General features: G+C 40.7%; 1 protein-coding gene across 1 annotated transcript in view; it reads right to left on the bottom strand.

Moving 5' to 3' along the window:
• Positions 1 to 25461, bottom strand: part of Ryr3 (ryanodine receptor 3) — a 525260-nt gene that overhangs the window by 130637 nt on the left and 369162 nt on the right. The window contains 6 exon segments of the mRNA XM_029536054.1: positions 478 to 658; positions 14450 to 14585; positions 19262 to 19365; positions 20552 to 20681; positions 22385 to 22499; positions 23817 to 24090. Of these exon segments, the coding sequence (XP_029391914.1) occupies positions 478 to 658; positions 14450 to 14585; positions 19262 to 19365; positions 20552 to 20681; positions 22385 to 22499; positions 23817 to 24090 (940 nt within the window).

Here is a 25461-nt window from a genome sequence, read left to right on the forward strand (position 1 = left end):
TGGGCTACACACATTCTATATTCTGTGTGGCATAAACTAGATAAAGAAAGGCAAATGGCTACTGGACATGGTAGGGGGGAAGTAAAAAGACAATCAGAGACGACATCCACTAGACTCTGAGCCTGGAAGTTCCACAACCAATCTGCAAGGACTCCAAAGGCTCAAAACATTTCCTTGAGCAGTCCTCCTGAGGCAGTGATGTAAGAAGGTGTTGTGAAAACCAGACGGCTTTGCCACCTCAGTGGTTTGCCAGCTGTGCCCAGTGGCCTAAAGAAATGGAAGAAGCTGCAACTGACCCCTCAGCTCTCTCGACAAACCAAAACAATCACGGGCCTGACAAAGTGATTGTAAGCGTTTGAACCACTGTAAAACATCTGCTCTTTCTACCAGGCAAAGTTACGGATCCCGCCCTAGCGGTTCACCAACTGGCAGTATTTGTCAGCCCAACTGCACACACGGTGAGTAAAATTCACTTACACTTCTGTCTTGTAACCCTGGGAAGGGAGGTCGAGGGCAGGGTTCTCTGAGATCTTAATAGCACCTTGCATAGCCGCCAGCAGTCCGTTGCCCCCTTCACCCCTCAGAGCTGGGCCGAAGCACTCGGGACGTCTGATGAGCAGCTTGACCACAACGCTGGCATTTTCTTCAACACTTTCGCCTGAGGGAGAGAGAGAGGCCTGGTGTCCTTCCCTCTGGAAAGGACAACCTGGAAGTTATTTGAGGCTGATGCGCTGGGAGAGCAGTGTTTCACTTGCTTTGCCACTATTAATATGATGAGGAAATACTGATGAAGGAAAGGTGACCTCTGATAAATGAGGCCAGATCTATTCATTACACAATTGACCATTATGGAATAGAATCTTGCTCTTCAGCTCAGGATTTTTTTTTTTAACCTCAGGGATGACCCTACCACGTTGAGGCCACATACACCACTCAATCTCTTGCTAACAAGTTCATTTACAAGTGAGTTGCAGACAAAAGAGCTTCAAATCTTACTAAGCACCGAGGAGTTAACCCTTGGCCTTCTATCCTTGCATGGTAAGATATCTAAGCTATCGCGCCTCAGCTGATCTGGGAATGATAACAAAGCTCTTTACTCAATGACTCTCATGGAGTTAAGTAATATCCCAGGACAAGCTGAATTCATAGGGCTGATTTCATGATATCGGAAGTCATTGATCAAGATGAAGAATCTGGGGCTGGTGAGATGGCTCAGCAGGTAAGAGCACCCGACTGCTCTTCCGAAGGTCCTGAGTTCAAATCCCAGCGACCAAATGGTGGCTCACAACCATCTGTAATGAGATATGGCGCCCTCTTCTGGAGTGTCTGAAGACAGCTACAGTGTACTTACCTATAATAAATAAATTAAAAAAAAAGATGAAGAATCTGCTGGATAAATTTTTTCTAGTAATAGCTCTGAGAAAAGGGGCAGGGCAGAGCTCTCGATGTTGTCTTTGCATTTCTCTTTGGAGGAGGCAAGCATGAGGGGCCAGTGACAAAGGAAAAGTCACAGTTAGGACAGGAGAGCTGTAATGTCTCAGAACCGTTTACATTCCACAGCAGCATTCAGCTTGTTTAAGCCGTTTATTAAACATACCTTCTTTTTCGCGTGAGATCCTAATTTATGTTTGAGAATGTGATCCCTGAGCCAGACTCAAATGCATGTTTTTAAAAAATGCATATTACATAAAGCCAAAAAAAATTAGCTTTTCTTCAAAACCATTAAGTATTTCTTGGGTGGTGAACTGTATTAGAGAGTGAGCATTTGGATAGCTATGGAGTTTTCTCTTTTCTTTTTGGTTTTTCAAGACAGGGTTACTCTTTATAGCCCTGGTTGTCCTGAAGTTGCTTTGTAGACCAGGCTGGCCTCAAACTCACAGAGATCTGCCTGTCTCTGCCTCTCAAGTGCTGGAATTAAAGGTGCACACGACTGGCTAGCTATGGAGTTATTAAGCCCCCTGAAGACATCTGACATCGTCACAGTCTAACACGATAACCATCCGTCTTGCAGTTTCCACAGGTGTGGGCTTTGGGAGTGACTAAGCTAGATGGTCCTGGCTTGGGATGCACTTGAAGTTATAGCCTCCAGTTGGTTTCAGCTGCAGTCTCCTGGTGGTTTGTCTGTAGCTGGGGGATCAGCTTCTAAGTTCACGATGTGGCTGTTGGCACAATGCCTCAGTTGCTTGTTGGATGGCAGACTCAGGTCTCCGTTCCTTACCACGTTGGCCTCTTTGGAGGGGGATTTGGGTATCCTCATGAAATGGCCTCTGGCTTCCCACAGACCAAGAGAACGTGGCTGAAGCTGCAGTTCCTGTAAGAGTCTGGTTACATATGCACATCCTGTACTTTTAGTCATTAAAAGTGATTTACTAAACTTAGCTCACACTTAAAGGAAGAAGATTTAGGCTTCACATTCTGGAGGGAGGAATACCAGATAACTTATAGACATATTTTAAAAATATCTGGGCACTTTAAATTTTGCTTCATGAAAATTTTGTTTTATTTGGAATAATTAAGGCTGAGCACATAGCTCAGGGGCAGGGCACATGGTCGGCTTCTTTCATAGCCCTGGGATTCTTTAGTACTACACTTAGGGATATAAAAATGGGAGCTCTTGTGAGATTGTAAAAATGTTTTAGAATTATGTTCACTTGATCCAGAATTTTTCACTAAACTGAATTTAAACAGCTCATCCCTGTTCACTAATTGTCATACAGCTCATTTCTTCATGGAGCATTGAGAGAAGTTGTGAAGATGTTTGCCATCTACGAGCTAGGCACAGAAGCATATGTCTGTGCAATCCTAGGATCAGGAGGTCGAGTCAAGTTCAAGACCAGCCTGGAATGCACAGTGAGAATCTTTCTCAAAACAAACAACTTCTAGTCAAGTCTTACCCAGTATACAATACCCAGGAAGCAGAATCTATGCACATACTTGCAGTACTAATTAGGTTCCAAGGGTTAAAAATAAAAACAATATCTGTAGGGAAAAGTGATAGGGGTATGGGTGGAGTTTGACAGGAAAATTGATTTGATCAAAACACATTGTGTACATGTATGAAATTCTCAAATATTAAATATAAATATATTTTAAAATGAATAGCATGTCAATTCTACCTGATAGACTCCATATATCCCAATACAGTTTACTCACAGGAGGGAGATTTCAGTATAACTACCAGAAGGAGCGACATATTCATAAACAAATACTCTTAGACACAGATGTGTTGCATGTCATAACTTTCAAATATTTCTAGCCTGTAATTCTTAGCAGGTAATATACATACATGTCCTTTGAAATAATAAGAGTCAAAGTTGGAGGAAAAAAACCCAACCTTATTAATAAGGCTAACCCAAAGACTGCACTCTGATGCTTTTAGCTCACACTGGAAATGCTTGCAGGCCAGCACATTTTCTAATCAGCATGCTGTCTTCAGCTCAGCTCATCCCATAGCAATTAGCACCATAGAGTTTGTGGGACACAGAAGACCAGAAGCAGAAGCTGAGAAATCAGAGTTGAATACTGAGATCACATCTAAGTTCATTTGCCCAATTAGCTCCTTTTAATCCAAATCTCACATCTTCTGAATTTAGCTAATTAGGTCGACTCTGAGAACTGACCCTGATTATTTTAATTCGGACATATGTTGGGGATGCAAACGTACTCTCTGAGAGAAGAGAACAGAATCCAACCACTGGGGCTGCTTAGGAAGAGGCCTGAAAGGCAGAATTTGCAAAGGCTTCATGGAATAGTGGGGACAGAAGAGTGTAAGTCTACTCTGGTGAAGCCAAATGCTGACCTTCAGGGTATTTGTCAAGGTAGAAAGAACATTTTGAGGTAAACTGCTTTTGCCCAAGTATATCTCACAATATTTTTTGCTGGAGTTCCAAAATAAGAAAATGAGATTAACAACTGTGTGGATGTCCAAAGTTCCTTTCTTCAAAGGCTCTCAACTCAGCATTGATATTGCCTTGACTTTACTTCTAACATGTCTGAGCAGCTGGATGGAAGTGGAAATGGAAATGAGTCTCTCCATTTTATTTCAGTAAAGGTGTCAGACTCCAGGGACAATTAATAGAACCTTGCCGATCTCATTTTCAACTGGTCACCCTTTCTCACTCCCTATGTTTTTTTATTTTTTATTTTTTATTTGGAGACATGGTTTCTCTGTACAGCCCTGGCTGTCCTGGAACTCACTTTGTAGACCAGGCTGGACTCGAACTCAGAAATCTGCCTGCCTCTGCCTCCCAAGTGCTAGGATTAAAGGCGTGTGCCACCACACCCGGCACTCCCGATGTTCTAACTACACTTCTGTTATTAAGTTTGCTTGTCTGCAATGCTTTCTTTCTTCCCATTCTCTTGTCATAAATTCTTGACTTGGGAAGCTCTATGAAATTCTTCAGGAGTATCTTAAAACATGAGACCCCCAGAAATGTGGTCATCTCAAACACTGGACCCTTCCTTATATCTGCTTTTCTCACTAACCTGCACATTTTTAAATTGGCATTTTATTTATTTACATTTCAAATGTTATCCCCTTTTCTGGTATCTCCTCTGGAAATCCCCTATCCCATCCTCCCTCCCCCTGCTTCTATGAGGGTGTTCTGTCACCCACCCACCCACTTCTGCTTCCTCGCCCTGGCATTCCCCTACACTGGGGCATCGAGCCTAACAAGGCCATCCTCTGCTACATATGTAGCTGGAGCCATCGGTCCCTCCATGTGACTCTTTGGTTTTCTAGTCCCTAGGAGCTCTGGGGGGTCTGGATGGTTGATATTGTTGTTCTTCGTATGGGGTTGCAAACCCCTTCAGCTCCTTCAGTCTTTTCTCTAACTCCTTCTTTGGGGATCCTGTGCTCAGTCCAACGGTAGGCTGCCAGTAGCTGCCTCTGTATTTGTCAGGCTCTGGCAGAGCTTCTCAGGAGACAGTGATATCAGGCTCCTGTCAGCAGGCTCTTGACATCCACAATAGTGTCTGGGTTTGGTGTCTGTGTATGGAATGGATCCCCAGGTGGGGCAGTCTCTGGATGGCCTTTCCTTCAGTCTCTGCTCCACACTTTGTCTCCCTTGAGTATTTTGTTCCCCTTCTAAGAAGGACTGAAGCATCCATACTTTGATCTTCCTTCTTGAATCTAATGTGGTCTGTGAATTGTATCTTGGGTCTTCCAAGCCCTGGGGCTAATATTCACTTATCAGTGTGTTCTTTTGTGACTGGGTTACCTCACTCAGGATAATATTTTCTAGTTCCATCCACTTACCTAAGAATTTCATGAATTCATTGCTTTTAGCTGAGTAGTACTCCATTGCGTAAATGTATTACATTTTCTGTATCCATTCCTCTGTTGAAGGACATCCAGGTTCTTTCTAGCTTCTGGCTATTATAAATATGTTGGAGCATCTTTTGGGTATATGCCTAGGAGTGGTATAGCTGGGTCCTCAGGTAGTACTATGTCCAATTTTCTGAGGAACTGCTAGATTGAGTTTCACAGTGGTTGTACCAGCTTGCAATCCCACCAATGATGGAGTAGTGTTCATCTTTTTCCACATCCTTGTCAGCATATGTTGTCACCTGAGTTTTTTATCTTAGCCATTCTGACTGGTGTGATGTGGAATCTCAGGGTTGTTTTGATTTGCGTTTCCCTGATGACTAAGGATGTTGAACATTTCTTTAGGTGCTTCTCAGCCATTCTAACCTGTACATTTTATAAGGACAGAATAATATGACTGAATTATCTGATCCTGTGTGTCCACAGTATTGCTAATGTTTGACACATAATAAGTAATCAAAAATAGTTATTGTCTATTTTTAAGTGCTTAGAATTTAACTCAGAGCCTGTGCATGTTAGGCAAGTATTCTACTCTGAGCTACACCCTCATCTACAAAAGAGTTTTTTCAACATAGGGTTTCTTTGTGTAGCCTTGGCTGTTCTAGAACTAGTTTTATAGATCAGGATGTCCTTGAACTTGCAGTGATCAGCCTGCCTCTGTGCCCCTTGTTCTCCATGTCCCTACTCCTGTAATTAAAGGAATGTATCTTCACTGCCCAGCTAAGAGCTCTTGAATAAATGAGTAAATTTCACTCAAGGGAGAGACTTGAAATGATTTCAGGGAAAATACTGTCTATCACTTTATTATCAGACCATTGTCAGCTTCTGTTTGCAAGAACCTAAGTTGTGCATATTCTCAGATTGCAACTAGTCCAAGGGAAAAGACATATCCCTTAGGAGTGAGAAAGCACATGGGGTTCATTAAGAGTCTAGAAATACCTTGCTAACAGAGTAGGGGTGTTAACTAAGACTCAAAACATGTTTTTCGGTAAATGCCACTTGTCCAAACCAAATCATTACAGGTACTGAAGACATTACTTCTCCTGTTCAGAGAAGGAGGAGTTAGACATCTGTAAACTACAATGACAAGACAAGAGCAAGCCAGAGAGGGTTAGCTGATTATCTCATTGATTCAAACTATCATTATTACCTTCTAGCCACTGATCGAAGAACAATGGACCATTTCTTACTGTCCAAGTTGGTGGTATCTCCTGGGTACTTAATGACATTGTTTACCCTTCTACAATAGTCCTTTATTGTTGGTGTTATTTTTGAGACATTGTTGGATCTTTCCAATTATATTGTAAAATTCAGAACAAAAGCCATATATTATATATTTTTGTTCCAACCACCCTTGGTCTTTAGTATTGGTCATGAGAAAAGTTAATACATCCTTTCTGACTCGAGGAATGTACAGAGTGAACAGGATGACTATCAAGCACCTATATCTTGTATGAGCATTAAATTCAAAATGCCATTTTGTACTCTTAACCCTAGTAGGTATATGGATCCTAAGGAGCTGCAGGGTCCATCAGCATGACCTCTCTACAAACTCTTAAGGGGGGCATGATATAATTATACGATCACAAAAGTGAAGAAATTAAAAGAGATACAACTCTTTCTTTCATCAAGATGTTATTTAACACTGTCTTCTCTATTCATTCCTACACTGACTTTATCAAATTCCAGAAAACACCGTCTTTTTTGGCATAGCCACACATAGGTGTGCCACTACATGTGTGGAGGTGGCGGGTTATGGAACCTTTAGCAATGATTCCAGATACCTTCCTAACAATTTTAATCATAATTGCCCTGTTTTCTGCTTTGAGTTGGAAGACACACATTTCATTACTTCTTACAGCCCCTTACATGGTCTTCACATGCTACATGACAGATATGTGCATCATGGCTGCTGATGGGATCTCAGCCTGGGGCAGCAGCTCCCAAGAACTAGGAAATAACTGTATTTCTCACAAGAATGTCGATAACCTAATAAAGAAGTGGCTCAAACACAAAGCTTAGAATATCTTCCCCTCTTGTGGCCTGGTATGAGATCTTCTCCTTCTTAGTTCTGACATTAAGAAGTGATTGGTCATGGACAAACAGACATATCCTGTGTCTGGCTACAGAGTTTGCCATTTTCAGGTACATAGAAACTTCATTTCTTGCAGAATTAAACACAACCCAAGGCTTTTATGCAAAGCAACCAAAAGACAGTAAATACCATAGAGAAAAGGATCTGCTCTAAGAAACTATTTTATATTGAAATCCTATTTAGGAAGGTTATATCAAATATTAAGACATTCCATTAAAGTAATATTAAAGTCCTCCAATTGTATCATTTGGTATTAAAGGGTTTAAAATATTTTAAAAAGTATAATTAAACAATATAATTATTCTTCTTCCTTCTCTTCCTTTCTTGCCCCTCTCCTTATCCCAAGAGACCGTGTCACTCAGAGTGGCTTCACACTTGAAATCCTCCTGCCTCAGCCTCCTGAGTACTAGAATTATGGTACATCTGGCTATGGCACAGTTTTTGACAAACCATTCATCGTGCTTATCAGGGAGCTGGCTCTGGACTATTCTTGCCCATGTTTCTATGTTATTCTACTGATACAACTTTGAGGTAAAACATTTAATCTCTTTAAGCTTCCAGGGCTTATTTTTAAGATCATGAAGACAACTGTACCTACAGCTATGGTACAAATGCATGTATGCTGCCAAATTCAAAACTTGAATCATAATTCTCAATGTAATAGTATTTAAAGGTGGGACCTTTGGGAATGGTTAGCTCATCAGTGTGGCCATTATGAATAGGAGCAGCATTTTTACAACTGAGTTCCAGAGAATCTTGCTACTTCAGCTATGCTGTGTATTATTATAGTGAATAAATATCACTATACTGTAGGGGGAGAAGGGTTGAGAACCAAAGAACATTTTTTTAAATATTTTTTTAATTATTATTATTTTCTTTATTTACATTTCAAATGCTATCCCAAAAGTTTTATAGCCAATAATCTTTTAAAAAAAATTTTTTTAATTATTATTTTCTTTATTTACATTTCAAATGCTATCCCAAAAGTTTTATAGCCAATAATCTTTTAAAAAAAATTTTCCCTTTGTTTTCTTCTTTTGATTAATCATTTTATTCACTACATTTCAAATGATATCCCCCTTCACAAACCACCCATCCCATCCCCTCTCTCTCCCCTTTCGTTTTGCCTTTATGAAGGTGCTTTTCTAACCACCTACCCACTCCTGCTTCCCTGTCCTGGCATTCCCCTACACTGTGGCATGGAGCCTTCTCAGGACCAAGGACCTCTCTGCTACATGTCCAACAAGGCCATCCTCTGCTACATATGTATCTGGAGTCATGGCTCCCTCCATGCATATTTTTTGGATGGTGGTTTAGTCCCTGGGAACTCTGGGTGGTCCAGTTAGCTGATATTGTTCTTTCTGTGGGGCTCCAATCTCCTTCAGCCCCTTCAGTCCTTTCCCTAGATCTTCCACTGGGGTTTCCAGGCTCAGTTCGATGCTTGGCTGTGAGTATCTGCATCTGTACTGGTCAGGTGCTGGTAGAACCTCTTAGAGAACAGCCATACTAAGCTGTACTTCCTGTTGGCATGTACTTCTTGGCATCAGTAATAGTATGGGGGTTTGGTGTCTGCAGATGTGATAGATCCCTAGGTAGGGCAGTCTCTGGTTGGCCTTTCCTTCAGTCTCTGTTCCATTTTTTTGTCCCCATCTTTCCTTCAGACAGGAACATTTCTGGGTTAAAAATTTTGAGATGCGTGGGTGGCCCCATTCCTCAACTGGGAATCGTGCCTATCTACTGGAGGTGGTCTCTACAGGCTGTCTCTCCCCTTTATTGGATATTTTGGCTAAAGTCATCACCGTTAGTTCCTGGGAGCCTATTGTTTCCATGGAGTCTGGAACTTTCTAGTGGCTACCCCCAGTACAGCAAATAATCTTGCACTGATATAGATCTTTGTATAGTGATACATATTGAGGTTATATTTCCTTACAATGATATAGATCTTTGTATATTGATACAAAATTTGAGGTTGTTTTTGTTACAACATACTATGCATACACTGTTTCAACCCCTATTGAAGCATTGTGCCTAGATGATTCTTAATAATATAATGTAAAATATAGTTCTCTTTAAAGCTGCTATTACAAACTGTTTAGGATAATTAAGAAATGCAAGTATATAGTCAGACAGTCATGGTCATATTAGATATTAGTCTAATTTATCACAAAACATGTTGCCTAGTTAGTAAATAGCTAAAATCAAACAAAGTTTGCCTATTCAGATATTCTATAAATAGATAGAAGGTCTTCAAAAACCTCAGACACATTCAGACTATGGCATTTAAAGTTATTTTATTATTAAAAGATCTTTATCAATAATAAGGTCTGCTCCTGGCAGTTCCCACAGTCTTCTTCAAAGAAGATGATAAGCATTGGAGAACCTCCATATGAAGTTTGCTTCAAATGTGGCAAGCTGCTACTTGGCAGAAAACTGCCCTTGTTTCAACTGTAGACAAAATGCTGTCCGAAATGGGCAAAAATAATTCAGGAAAGTTGACTTCTGAGCTCTATCAAGGCAGAGTAAGGAGTCCTTTATAATTCAAGCTTAAAAAAATACAGGTCTGTCAAATGTACTGGGCCAGAATGCTGAAGATGCTCCAATATTTTAGAAAAATTCTGGGGGACTGTTCAGGTACCCAATTTTCTCTGCCATTACTATAGTTTTGGAACCTGCTTGCCTGCACTTCGTACATACTCATGTAATATTTATTCTTTATTAGGTCTGTTAAAGACTAGATAGTTATAGTGTCACAATTAAACTTAAGTTGTTTAGGATTTAAGAAGATGATTTTAGTTCTACAAAAGTGTTTTAGGTTAGTAATACAAGTTATAACAGAAAATGATTTAAGTACACAACTCTGAACTCACCAAGATAGTATAGGTAATAAAATACTTTATCCAAAGTTGCCAAATAAAGATGGACTGGACTTTGTGAATGTAAATCTTACCTAATAGTTTTCATAATTGTTTCATAATTTTTCTCTGTGGATGTCATTTATTAGTGTAAGACAAAGAGTCTTTTATTTAGACAAAAGGGGAAAATGTTGGGAGCTGGCCTGGTGCTGCTATGTATTCTGTATCACTGGCCTCCAAGATCTGGTTGACGAGCAGATCCTCATGTACACTAAGTGATGATATGGAAACTTGGCTCCCTAATTTAAAGCTATTAGTTAAACAAACGTGCCTATAGCCAATTACTGGCTGTAATAAAGGTAGATGAGGTTTCAGTTACCAGGCCGTGGATCGCAGGTAGGGACTACAAGGAGAAGAAAGAATGAGGGTAAAAGAATGAGGGTGAAAGAAGAAGGAGAAAGAAGATGGAGAAGACAGAAGGTCTCTATTTGACATGATGGACAAGAGCCTGTGCCTGAGTGAAATGCCCCACTGAATACTGACAGAGCAGAAATAACTTAGGAAGGCTCAAACTGCAAGTATTTGGGCAGTGCAGGTGGGAAGTATACAGTCTAGCCCTAGAAAAAAATAGAATATGGATAAGCACCCAGTAATTGTGCTAAGTTTATTAAATAAATCCATAGGAGTCTGCCTTGATTATTGAGGGGCTGGATGGGTCAGATCAATAACCATAAGGGTTTATTAAATATGTTTCCACTATATAATTAGTCTGCTGGTATTCTGATCTTGGGATTCTCACTCTATAATCTTTTAGAAAGAAATGTATGTTGTTTATAACCTAGCCTGTCAATAATATTTTGTTGTAATTGCCCGAATAGACTAAGATATTGTAACACTGGATTACTGTGTAATCTAATAGTGAATGTAGATAAAAGTATATTTAATAGTTTGGCATGTAATAAATATTCAATAATTGCTAGTTTTTAATCATCCTCCCCATGTACTACTATCCACATTATTATTAATCACTATCTTTAACAATGTCTATCATCACCAACTTTGATCATTTCCACAACCTATAATGACCACTATGACAATTGGAATAGTGTAGCATCACTATCCCCTATTCTCACTCAATAGAACCTAAACATCCCTACTATATGCTACCATGTATGTCATCTTCTACTATCAGGACATTTCCCATATGCCTGTCGTCAATGCAATTATAATCCTCCAAGATCTATCACTATCATCCTGATAAACAGCATTCATTGTCACTATTCTCAATGTCACCTGCCCTGAACACCTCTATCATCACTTACCATCTTGACTATTACTTAATGCATTATGAATATCCCATCATCCAAAATCATCAACCATCATTATTCACCATCACTTATCTTAAACTCTTCCATCATTCACCATCATCATTCACCACCACTACCACTCCTGTATCTTCAACCATTATTTACTGTCCTGAACACTTCATACTTTCCAAATCCTCCTCCTCCATCATTCATTGTCATCTACAAAGAACTCCTCCACCCATCATTCACTAAGACTTACTCGCTTTGAACAGCTTCATCACCTACAATACCATCTATCCCCATCCACCATCATTTACTGTGACACACCATGAACACTGATATCATATACCATGGTTCTTTATATCACCTAACTCTTTCACTAATAATCAGAGGATCTCTCTGTTCAACAGATGCCAGGAAAGTAACCACAGTGCTCCTTTAAAATACCTTTATATATTAAGGATTTACATGTTATTCTGAAATCTCAAAAAAAATCTATTATTCATCCAATTTCAAATGCTCCAGATCTTGCAGAGATCATGCTAAGCAATGGTAAATAACACAGCTGTGTTGTTTTCTTTATTTTGCAGCACTGTGATAATCAGGTTTTCTGTGTTTTGTTTCATCTATACCTTAAACATAACTCCGAGATACACACTATTATTTTTGACACTTTATATATTAAAAAGGCTGAGGTTGGAAGGTTTCATTAACTCTTTTACATTTACATAGCAAGTAAATGATAGAGCTGATATTGAACTCCAGATATTCTATTTCCCATCTTGAAGTCTTCCATATAAATATGACTGAGACGCTCTTTGTCTTGTAGATATTTAAAATTGTTACTTGAAAAAAAATTGTCTATGTAACAATTCCCTGAGATAATCTAAACCATTACAGTTACACATGGTCTGAAGATACATGCCCCTTTCACCTGTTGATTGATCTCTTATCTTAATAGTCAAATTAGGGGCATCTATGAGTAGTGCACATACTAACATCCTTATTATTTGATCTAAAATAAGGTAGCTGTGGTTTATGCTAAGCCATTTTCTTTGTTCTTTTCTTTAATCCCAACTCCTTTCCTCTTTACCTTTAAATCTCTCAGCTAAAAATCTCAGCTTAATATGTGGTTTTTAACACACTCATATCCATCCATCCATCTGTCCATCCATCCATTCTTCATTATCATCATTATCATTATCATCATTACCACCGTTATCACCACCACCACTACCATTAGGAGCAGCACAAGCAATTCTTTGTTTATAATCTCTTTCAATTGTATTTCCTCCCATCTATCTCTATCTTCACCATTATAATTCGATTTAACCTGAGGACAGAATCTGTCAGTAGTACCTGTCACTCTGTCTCCTGTTAAAAAGGTTTCTCAGTTCTCTACACAAAGGGCTGATGCTAAACAGTTCAGCTTGGCATTTATGTTCTTCCTATCATAACCATCTACCTGCCTTTCAAACCTCACCTACCACTGTCCTCCACACATCCACCTGCTGGAGCGACAGATCCCAGTTTACAGAGAACAATGTGCTTTAGTCTCCAGAGTATGTACACGCTGCATTCTTACTGGCTAACCTCTCCTGCCTCTGTTTCTAGAAACTTGACATGTTAGGTTCATCTCTAATGCTGCCTCTTTCACAGTGGCTTCTCTGGTCATCTCAAAGGGACACATTTACCCTCTTTATGCTCTTGAGTGCTCCCTCCCTGCCTTTACGCCATTTATTTTTTAAAATAGTGATCTCTGGGTACATATACTCCTTTTTAAAAGGCCCTGAATTACTTTTAAAGTAGAAACTGCCATACTTTGCCCCAAACAAATATAGTGCATCTAGAGAATTGTTATGTGCATGCATGTTTGGTCTGCATGTGTGTATCTGTACTTCATGCATGACTGGTGCCCACAGAAGTCACAGTAGGAAGCTGGATACCTTAAGACTGGAGCTGCCATGTGGAGGCAAATCCTAGTTCTCTGGAAAAGCAGCCAGTGCCCTTAAGCACTGAGCAATCTCTCTAGCCTCAGATCCTGAATTCTTAAAATGTTTCCTTTCCCCATTTACTTTTTTTCTCCTTCTTTCTCAATCTTTCATTCTGTCCTGATAAACTAATTCCATGTTAATTCTGGAGTATGATTACTTGGACAAGAAGTGAAACATGTTATTCCAGGACATACCAAAACTGGCCTTGACAGAAGAAAGCAGTCTAGAAAGGCTGAGAAGGGTAGAAGCTTGGGTCTAGTGGCTAGAACAGAAAAATCGAGCTGTAGTGCAGTTATAAGTGAATTATTGTTGTAACAAAATCTTGGTTGGCAATGTACTTTTCAAGAAAGTAGTCTACTTGTCTTATACTATGCTGGGCCATCATTCTGGTATGATGAAAGTATTTTCATAGAACTGGGAATTCATTACAAATACAAGATGACTTGTGCCAAGAGTAATAGTACTTAAGGCAGTTATGGCAATTGCCCTTTGGGATGGAGATACCTTTAATAGCTATTCGTTTATTTTTAAACTTTCAATCCACTTCTTCATTCACCCTCCCACCCATGCATAGACTAGTCCAAAGTCCTGGAGGTACATGTTCATTAACTCTGTAAAGTGAGATGTGAGGAGAAGGGATTCAGAGAGAAGTCCAAGCCCATGCCATGAGCTTCTTGCTGGATCTATCACTAGTTTCTCCCGTTGATGCTTGTCTGGCCTGGTTTTTCTAGGGAGTTCTCTTGTCAGTTGCTAATAACATTTAGAATCTATTATATTGAACATTGACAGAAAGCAATGAAGGTGTGCTCTTTTTGTGTCTATGGCCATAATTATTCTACCCTGGGTCTGAGAGGCATGGAGCGCATGGGACTCACTGTTCACGAAGACGGCAAACCTCAGGAAGGACAGGTAGCGCTCCCCTTCGATGGGGTTCCAGCCAACGTCAGGGTAGCCTCTGGCCAGAAGCATGGGGCAGCTCTGAAGGCCACAGCCTGCCAAGTAGGTTACAACCTGCCAAGAACAGTACAAAAGTCAATGTCTGCATACTCTCAGCAGGATGACAGCTACACCAAAAATACAAATAAACACAAAATGAGAAGAACATAAATTTCAGTAGAGAAAATTTGACCCCATTGAGCAAGCCCCAGTGAAAAGAATTGACGCTAGGCACCATGGAAAATAGGATAGTTGTTTCTTAAAAATATAATAAAAACCCAGAATTTCTATATGGTCCACAAATTTCATTCCCGGCTCTATATACAAAAATTACAGATTACCTCAACAGACAGTTTGTACAATCCAAATTTCCATCATCATTGTTCCTAACTTGTAAAATATAGAGGCAAGCTAAGTATCACTCAGTGGATAACTGGGCAAGAGAAGAAGGGGCTTCTTATAGACTAAGTCCATGTAATGGGTGATCCTTACAGATTCATTAAGTGAGATAAGTGAACCATGCAAAGCAAATACTGTGTAGCTTTAATTCAGATCCCAAGGGCAGTAAAAACCATATAGACAGAAAGAAAAATGGTGGCTTCCAGGGGCTCCAGGGAGGGAGGAACAGGGAGTTACTGTGACATGGGCAGGGTTTAGTTTGGTAAAATGGAAGGAGCTATGGAGGTGAATGTGGTGCTGGTCACATAGCATTATAAAAGGCTTCCGGGAGTCTGAACTGTACACTTGAAAATAGGAGTGTAAATTTTTTTTTGTATGGCTTAATTTTTCTTTTTTTCTTGGTTATTTTATTTATTTACACTTCTAATAGATGTGATTTCTGCCAGGACAGATGAAGAGGTACTAAAGGACTAATCAGCCCCTTCGCTGTTCATCCTTCAAATCAAACTCAGGCAACTGTCCAGTTGATCCAAATAAGATCGGGGACACTGTGCTCTGTGAACAAAATGAATGGCAAAGGGAGGTAAGCGTCAGCTTCCTTTACGGATCCTCTCAGCACACATCTGTCCCGTTTCCTAGCGTGTTCAATCCCACTCATGGCTCCTCAGACTCTCCATGGGAAGCTGAGTGTCTCCTTCAAACAGCAACCTTTCAAAAGGTAAACAGAGCTTAAAAACTAAGTACAGAGTTCAAAACGCATAAGTCTGCCTTGCTGCAGACTCCTGAACCCTGTTTATGAAACATTCCTTTCATTTAAATGTATGGAAAATAAAGCTTGCTGAAGTCTGTTTCATTAGAAGCCAAGATCACAAGTAGACATATCAGTGGAAACAGTTCTTATGTAAGCAGTCAATGGGTGGCATAGTGTTTGCATCTTTTCGTGTGTGTGTGTGTGTGTGTGTGTGTGTATGTGTGTGTATGTAAACAATAAGTGGTGTCCTTTTATCACAAGTCTATGGGACCTAGAGGAATGAACTAATTCCCTCCCCTCGGTAATTTTATTTATTATTGCAGTTGTGAGCGCTGATAAAAGTTAACCTCAAGTTACAGCTGATTACTTTTAGCTATCAGTTTATTATACTATCAGTTGTTTGATAAACTTATATTTGAAAAGTTCAGTACAATAGACCCTTTTCCTATTGAATAGATTATTATGTCAAGTTAAAAAATGACAGACTCAGAAAGACAAATACCACATGTTTTACTGCATATGTAGGAGGTAGATTTAAATGTAAATTTATGTACATTTGTATGTATGTGTGTGTGTGTGTGTGTGTGTGTGTGTGTGAGTGAGTGAAAGAAAGTAAGACATCTAGAAGAAGAGGGAACAAGAAAAGAAGGTAATAGAATATATGTCTTAAAAGCAGTATGGGGTGGCTATTTGGGAGGGGGAAGGAGACCAGCAAGAGGGGACAAAAAAGAACAAAGTACAATCACACACACACACACACACACACACACGCACCCAAGAGCACCCCACAATGAAATATATTTCTTTATATGGTAACTCTAAAAATTAATTAAAATAAAGTTCTGTTTCCTAATTTTGGCTTTACTTTACTAATGTATTAGGGGTTTAATTAGTCTCAATAGCAATGCTTACTGACTTGACAAAATGATTAAAATGTTTTTACTTATATTTTTGTCCTCTCCTAAAATATTATCACTTAAAATATCTCCTGGGTGTTGAAAAGACCCCAAAGAACAAAATAAAACAACTCAAAGACATCCTCTGCTGAATTGTATCACCCTAAATTTATACACTGAAACTCTAAGCTCCACTACATCAGAATGTTATCATTGGAGATAAGACCCGTGAAGAAGATGCTAAGTGGAAAGGGGGCTTCCAGGGTGGTGTCCTTATCAAAAGGAGAAAGAGCTGTACAAAGTTGCAGCAGGGTGTTTATGCAGAAGACAGGCCCTGTGGGACACATCAAGAGGGTAGCCATCTGTAAACCAAGGAAAGAGGCCTCAGAAGAAATTAAATCGGGTAACACTTGGTCTTGGCTTTACAGGCTGGAGAACTGAGAAAATTAACTTCTGGTGTTTAAGTCACACTGTCTGTGGCCATTTATTAGAGAGACCCCAGAAGATGAATACACTCTTACACTACAAAGTAAATGTGACCAGTTAGAAAGAAATAAGTGGCACAGACACAGGCATGCATTCTGCCGGATTCATGATAGGCTCTTACCCATTATTAGTGAAATACATCTGAAGCTGTCGTAACACAGAACTTCAATGAATTCTTAATTGACATCTCATGGTAACAGACATGGATCTACAAGTTGGCCGGCAATTATCTGCCATGGCTGTGTCAGGAGGATCTTTATGAGTGCTAACATCATCCACCTATCTGTGTGTCACTTCAAATAGATGGAGCATGGCCACCAAGATGGTTTTATCATAAGCTGCCAGTCCCCCTTCCCCTGCCTTCTCAACCCAAGTTCTTTGAGCCTTCTTATTCTATTGGGTAGAACAGAAGGCACTGTATTTTAAAAATAAACTTTTACCTAAGCTTCTCAGACATATTTCTTAGGCTCTCCTCATCCCTCTTTGGCTGTTCTTCCTGTTGCTTAGTTAATGATATTTTTCTGTGACTCCCTTAGGTGGTCGTGGTCCTCAGGGACCTGACACATTTCTGCCAGGATCTCACCTACCCAGAGGGCTTTGTTCTCCGTCCACGATCTCTGTCTGCAGCTCAGAAAACCTTTCTGAGCTGTAAGTACTATATAGCCAGATCCCCAGTTAGCATTTACACCTGGGGACCCCAAAGAACCTCTGTGCCACACTCTGTACTCATAGGAGTGGCTAACCATTTTACACCAGAGCATCACATAATTATTTACAAAGTGTATCCTCAGGAGCTATTGCAATTAATTTACAAACATGCAAAACAAAATGTCCTCATATTGTAAGTTTACAAAGTGTTGTGTCGGACTGCATTCACACCTCTCTTCAGCTGCATTTGACCTGGAAGGTGTGGGTTGGGTTTATCTGCAAGGGAGCCAACCCAATGTTTGGTTAATGGTTGCTATTTATCTTCCCTAGGTCTTCAGGATTCAAACATTTCTCACATCTGCTGTGTCAATATTAACTGAAGTCAGCACCCACTCATGCTTGGATGACTGAAGGTAATTCTTGGCAATTCTTGCCCCAGGTCTTGTTTCTAGCCAGTTAATTTCCTTATTGAAGCCTTCTAAACCACACAACATACTGTGTTGCTCCCTTGCTGGGGGCCTTTGTGTTTCTATTACTCGTAGTTCTCCAGGGATATACCATAATATAATTAGAACAAGCATGGGCTCTTGAGCTCAACTTTAATTAATTTAGTTACCCTGTGGCACTGAGGAATGACATAGTCTCCATTCCTCCATTTCCTTTCCATGACTTCTGAACAACAACAACAACAACAACAACAACAACAACAACGACAACAGTAACGATAAAACTTGTACTGAGGATCACACAAGTGAACTTCTATTACAGTAAAGTCCAGTTTCTGGCCACTCCCATCATCTTTCTCACCATGCTTCCTTGTACTCTATGCTTCTGCCATGCTTGGCTTTCTATCTATCCTGGACATGGACTTTTCTGGCTAAGCCCTAAACACTCTTGGCTCCTTTCCCCAACAATACAGCTGATTAGCTTCTGCTCATCCTGTTGGAGTAATTATTTCATCCCGACCCTAGGTTTCTACCCTTCCCTTGGTTATTGAGTTCTGGGATAATAAAGACAGGCAACCTTTATATTTACAATAAGCCTTAAGAGTTATTTATGTCTAGACAGCACATTAGCTAGGCAGATGCCTAGAGTCTATGCTATTAGAATCTACTTTGCTATCGATATCCTAGGTTATTACTTATGTTTCATTTGAGATGCTCTTAACTCCAGTGGGGCAACCCCAGAGCCACATTCTCTTGACTACTAAACCGTGGTGGCTTTTCTTTCCTCCTCCTGCACTTCTTATTCCCCTTCTGGTCCTCTTCTGACTCCAAGCCCATGAAACTGAAGACTCTCCTATGTCTCTGCTGCCCACAAATGCCCACACTCTCAGGTCCAAGCAGCTGGTTACCTTTGCTCATACATGATCATGCATGACCATAGTAGTGCCATCTTTCCTCATACAGGATCATGTATGACAACAGTAGTGTCAGGCTCTCAGAACATATCACATTTTCACTGGTATGAAGTGGATCTGAATGCAAACTCAGACGTTGGCTTATTTATCCTGTGTGGCCGCTATTGAGTTGGGAGAGAAATAACACGTTGTTTTCCCAACAACTAGTTACCTTCTCAAGATCTGGTTCTTCTAATCCCAGTGCTAGTTCATTATTGTCCATCACAGAGGAAGCTGCCACATCCAGTGGGGTGGACCCCCTCATCGATGGGGACGCTGAGGATGGAACAAAAAGAAACTGGCCATTAAGGCTACCCTGGTCTGATCTGAGATTGCAGTGCACAAGCATGAACACAAGAGGGCAGCAAATACATTGAAACCTGGTCCAAGCGGCTGTTCTCAGAGGGCTGCTGGCTTTAGGAAAGTCCTGTTTATTTTCCTTCCTTCTCACACATATACTAATTAACACGAAATCACTCTATAGAATGGGTCAGGACTATGTAGTTTGTAACACAAAACATCTTGATAATCACTCAAAAGACTCAGAGGCTCTCTCATTGTCTGGGCTGAAATGACTTGGAAAATCTTGGAGTTACCACTTGGAGTTTAAAAATAGTCCCCAACTGCAGGAGTTCATATAGTTACATTAGTGTACTAATGTTGTCTGCGATATTTATTTTTGGTTTTTTTAGCTCTTAGACTATAATTATCAAAAACTTCAAGTGACAGTTTACGAGGAAAAAGAGGAGGAAGAGGAAGAAGTAGAGGAAGAGGAGATTTTAGTTAGCCCGAGGTTGCATTTGATAAACGAAACAACAACAAAAAAAGAAAACAAAAGTAAGGTTTCAGATATCAAGTGGATGCGTTTGTGTATTCCACAATTTATTTGACTTATATCCAGCATGGTTGAGTCAGGTAACAAAGTGAGTTGCTTTGCTCACTTTGAGTGGTGATGAGCTACTATTTAATCCACATCCATTATCATGTTGTTTATCCATCACTGTACTTGGCCAGTCTGCTACCCTGCTAAGGGCAGAATTTGCTGGTTGGCTGGTGGGCCAGACCAGGAATGAATCCTGCAGCAAGCTTGCCAAGAAAGGATTGGATGCATGACCTTGGTCTTAAGAGCTCGGCTCACTGATCAGCTGAGTGGGCTGGGAGAGATGTTGCCCTCAGATTACATTCTCAGTTCCAGACAGCATTTTATAAAGCACAGGCCACTGGGCCTGAGAGGGGAGATTGACTCAGCCACCAATGCAGCGGCTAGCAACACCTATACACAGAGTGGAGCGCACAGACATGTTTGTACGCATTTGGTTTTAGAATAAGCCGGTTCTGGTTTTTGCACTTACATGTATCATAGGGTACATGTGGATTCTTTCCCTTTTTCTCCTAATTAGTCAGGAGGAAGAGTGGACTACTTGGGTCCAGAGGTGGAAGTTATCATGCATGCCACACATACCTAGGCCCACACTACTGTTCTCCAGCAGGTAACTTAGATGCTCAAACATGGCCTTCTGATTTTGCCGGCTAATTCGACAGAAATAGCAAAGGAAGCGACAGCAGCTAGCAACCATCTTTGGGAAGGCAATCTGTGGGCAGAAGCAGAAGTATTAGAGAAGCAAATCTATCACAAGGCCTTCATGAGCAGTTGAATCTTAAAAAGGGATCTTAGGTTGAAGTTGCACAAGCTACGAACTATTTGGAACATGAAGTTTTTCCTTACACCTCTTCCCCCTCAGACATTTGTAGGAGGAACAGAACACAGAATGCCTAAGAACGAGGCTTCCGAAAATATTGGATACTGGTTATAGTTCCCCAAGATCTTTCCTTCAAAGGAAAACACCCACCAATTATAACCTTACATGTTTCCTTATATGTCCCATGAAAATGTGTGAACCTGCCCCACACTGCCATTGTTTCCAGCTGTAATGTGCAGAACCCTGAAAGGTGATATCAGAAACAGAGTAGGGAGATCATAGAAAACCATGGGCCGTTAGTCCATTAAAGCTTGCATCCTCTGAGTCATGGGTGCCCCACGACCCCAACAGTTAAGAAAGTCTGAAAGGCAACATGCCCTGTTTCTGTGAACATGTCCCCAAGTACATGCCCCCAACCACTGCTCTTCTATAGGTGCCTAAGGCACTTGTCACCAGATGCACACAGGTGAGCATGGAGATGTCATCCTTTATTCCTTGATATGTGTGACTTCCCTGACTAACAATGCGATTACCATCTCTTTGTCAAGCTATAGATTAGTTTGGATCTTACAGAACTCAATCAACAAGGTCAGAATCCTAGAAAGACCTACATTTTACCCCTTTAGCATCATGGAGGGGGTGCTCTAAGAGACAGTTCTGAAATCTACAGTCAGTGAGACATCCAGAAGTGCTTAGGGAAGTTTTGTGGGAGAGATTTAGCTTTCCTAGAGAGAGACAGAGAGAGACAGAGAGAGACAGAGAGAGAGAGGAGGGAGAGTGAGAGGCAGAGAAGAAGAAGAAGAAGAAGAAGAAGAAGAAGAAGAAGAAGAAGAAGAAGAAGAAGAAGAAGAAGAAGAAGAAGAAGAAGAAGAAGAGAGAATGAGACACACACACACACACGCACGCACACACACACACACACACACAGAGAGAGAGAGAGAGAGAGAGAGAGAATTTGAAACCATTCTCCATATATTGCCCTCAGAAGTCATGCAGTCTAGGCCAGTTAGTAGATAAAATACATCCTGCACCAGTGCAAGGACTGAGCAGCATCTGGTCCCTACCACCCACATAAAGGCAAAGTGGGAATAGTGGCCCATCTGTAGTTCCGTTATTCAGGGGCAGAGACATGGGATCCCCAGAACAATTTGTTTAGGTAGACTATCTCAATTTGTGATATCTGAATTCAGTGAAAGACCACTTGTCTCTATAAATAAAGTGGAGAGGAATCTAGAAACATAATTTATGTCAACTCCAGACCTCTGTATGTGTGTATATACTTGTGGGTACACACTTACACAAGTGTATTCATATATATGTAAGCATGCCCACATGTATGTGTGTACACTACACATATACACACACACAACAACAACAAGAAGGAGCCATTCAGTTTAAGTAATATCTTAGGGAAACTGGAATAAATGCTCAGTTGTACCCTATGAAGCAGCAATGCCCTGCTTCTTGGACCCTTTTGGTGCTGTAAAAATCTTTGCTTATTCCAAGGGGGGGGGGACAGGAGACAACAGATAGCAGAGTAAGTCACTTTCTGTGCTCGCACCCCAGCGTCAGTCCCTGGCTGAGCACAGCATTACCTGCAACTTCTCGGTACCCAGCACATTGACCATCACTTCCATCACGGTCTCATGCATGCCGAGGACTCTCATCAGGTTGGGGTGCTGGTAAAACACCTTGTTGTTCATTATGTCCCTAAGGAAATAAGCAGAGGGAGAGCTCAGCGCCGGCTGCTTTCCTGCTATGAAAATTCAGGAACGAGACACACCAGCTGTGTGGACGAAGTAACACTGAAGTGACAGGCTGAAAAAATAAGAAGGTGCTAGGTCATGAGATACATATGGAATTGTTGTTGCTTAGCTGACCCAAAAGGGGATCACAAAATCTTTCTAAGTGTTTGCTTTTATACTCTAAAATGTTTATTTTTTAATAATATTTAAACAATTCTCCCTTTAGCCTCTTTTTTTTTTTTTTTTTGCTTATAATAGATTCTAAGACCACCCAAATTGCTGGATTTCTCTTTTTCTGTGTCCCCAGGAACTTCCTTTCTCCCCAGTAGAGCTGTGTCTCTTTATACTCCGTTTCTTAATGATAGGCCTACGTATCATTCTTAAAGGCATTGCGTATTAGATACCATGAAGTTTGTGGATACCAGACTTCAAAAGTCAATGGCATGAACATGAATCAGCCACCACACCTTTAAGCTACTTAACACAAACTCACATAATGAAGCCTAGGCAAATAAAAGCCTGAAGATGGAGCACCTGCCCAGGACTAGGCTGGAGGGGGAGAAGCCGTTCCTGCAGCCCATTTCCCTACTATTTCTATTCCCTCTTAATTTCTATTAGAATTTTCCTCTCTTGAAAATTAATTTAAGGAATGCACACACACATCCTTTCTCTTCTGAGAATCATCCAAACTACTTTCCTGGTCCTTAGTGATGCTTCTATAGTTTGCCAGCTCAAAGGATGAGAGAGAAGTGTTGCTTTTCATTTTAATCATGTAACACTGTGGGTTGGCCAGGCAACTTTTCTGTCACATGTTTTTTTTTTTTTCTGTATACTCTGCAATGAAAGGAAATCCTGGCACCAAAGTTGCCATGAATCGTCCACATGGATTGTGAGGTAGATCCATGGGTAATTGTTGTTAAGTTAAGGCACTTCACAGAACTAACAAAAATCACTCTATAGTTTAGAACTAGGAAAAGGGGGCGCAGCTGGGACTATCTCAGAAGTTTCAGAGGCCAGCCAAAGGCTCCAAAGCTCAAATTGTTTCTCTCTCAGGTTAAATATATTGCCCTTTCCTTCAGTTTTGTTTTCATGACCCAACTTAGGCTATTTTCATTACAGTTGCTATGAATTCTCTTCATTGTTTTTGGCAGTGTTCGTTCACTTTGAACAACAGACAGTCTGGTATCTCACGATACAGAGGCAGTTCATGTCACAAGATGTACCACCACAAGGAGGGAGAGAGAATTCTCTCTGGAGAACTGTACTTGCTGAGAGAGCCTACCCTAGCCCGTTGATCATGAGGAGCTCCTCTTCTCTGCCCATCCTGACACTAAGTAGGGACCTAATCTGGCCCAGGGCAGCCAGCAGGTTGATAGTGTCATTCACAGAGGCCTGGCTGATGGTGTAGGTCTTCCGCAGAGCCTGGAGCAACTCCCCAATGCTGTCATACTGTCTCCGAAGGAGGTTGAACATCATCCTCACCAGTTCCGCATCCTGGATTTGGTTCTCCTGGGCCCAGCGGATCATTGTTTGTGAAACTAGTTCCTTCAGTGTTGCTGGAAGGAGAATAGGAGAGACCACTAACCATCGATGCCCAATGCAGAGAAAGGTAGGAAGTGCAGATATCTTTTTTAACCAACAGATGTATCAACAGCTGGTTCGGGTTAACTTCTTTTCTTATTTGAAGGTTGCATGGTTGTAAGGTCTGCATGGCATATACACAAGTAGATTATATTACCTAAACATAAACACATCACCTATAGCATAGTAAAAATATCACAATTATATACTAAAAATGCTCTCATTTGATTAATGTCTAGGTTCATACTAAAAATCAAATAACGAACAAGACTCAGTCCTTGCCATCAGGAAGCTCCAAGCCAGTTCTTTAGATTTTTATTTTGTGATAAAATTTTATTGTTATTGTATAATACAATGCAATGAATGCTACAGTGGAGGTATTTGAAAGTGTCAGGAGACAGAGTGCAGAGTGACTATTCTGGATGGGTGAAGGTGTGAAAGCAAAGCATTGTCCTGTGCTTCTTTAGGGTAAAGCAAATGGCATACTGACATACTGATGCGTATTGTCATAGTTACTGTCTCTAAGTATATCAGAAGCATCCTTTAGCAGAGATTAACTAGAGCTAACAAGTCAAGAATAAAAGATCATTTAGGTGCTGTGGACATAACATATAGTTAGAGAAGAACGCAACTGCACTGGTAGGACATTCTCAGGTTTGAGAATGGCTGGACAACTGACCACCATACACAGAAATGGCTTCTTTGTACTGAATCTTTTGCAGGAATCAGTTGGTGCTGTAGTATGAAATTACCTTCATAGGCATGGAAGGCGAAACCACTAGGACATTGAAGTCAGAATTTATTGGGGGTTCATACCCAGTTCCACAAGCACAGGGCAAATCGGCTAAAGTGAGACCAGCTAAGGGCCTTGCAGTGGACAGACCACATGGCTCTGATGAATACTGATTTGCTCTGTTTTGGGAATATATTAAGAAGCAAAAGGCTTATCTGAGAAATGAAAGGAGAGCATGCTGGAACAGCTGGTTGGGGGATTTTTCACCCCTCCTGTCACACGTGCAGTTCCAGAAGGTTCCACAACATGGGGGAGAGAAACACTGCTTGAAAATCATAATGTTTAAATCTCACACTACCACCACAGTCCTGGCAGGTGTGGATGGTACCAGATCCTTCATTCGGGCCAGATGACAAAACTCGAGCTAAGGGGACAAGGAAGGTTATTGAATCTACCAGAGAAAGGATGAGGGGTGCACACAGATGGATGCTTTCTGGACTCTACGTGATTTTCAATAGTTAACTCTTCTACTCCACATCACTATACATAGCAGATGTCTGCTCCACATACACTCTTGGCTCTACCATATGCTATAAAAATAGAACTTAGTCAC

Source organism: Mus pahari, chromosome 3, assembly GCF_900095145.1.
Source record: "Mus pahari chromosome 3, PAHARI_EIJ_v1.1, whole genome shotgun sequence".
NCBI lineage: Eukaryota > Metazoa > Chordata > Mammalia > Rodentia > Muridae > Mus > Mus pahari.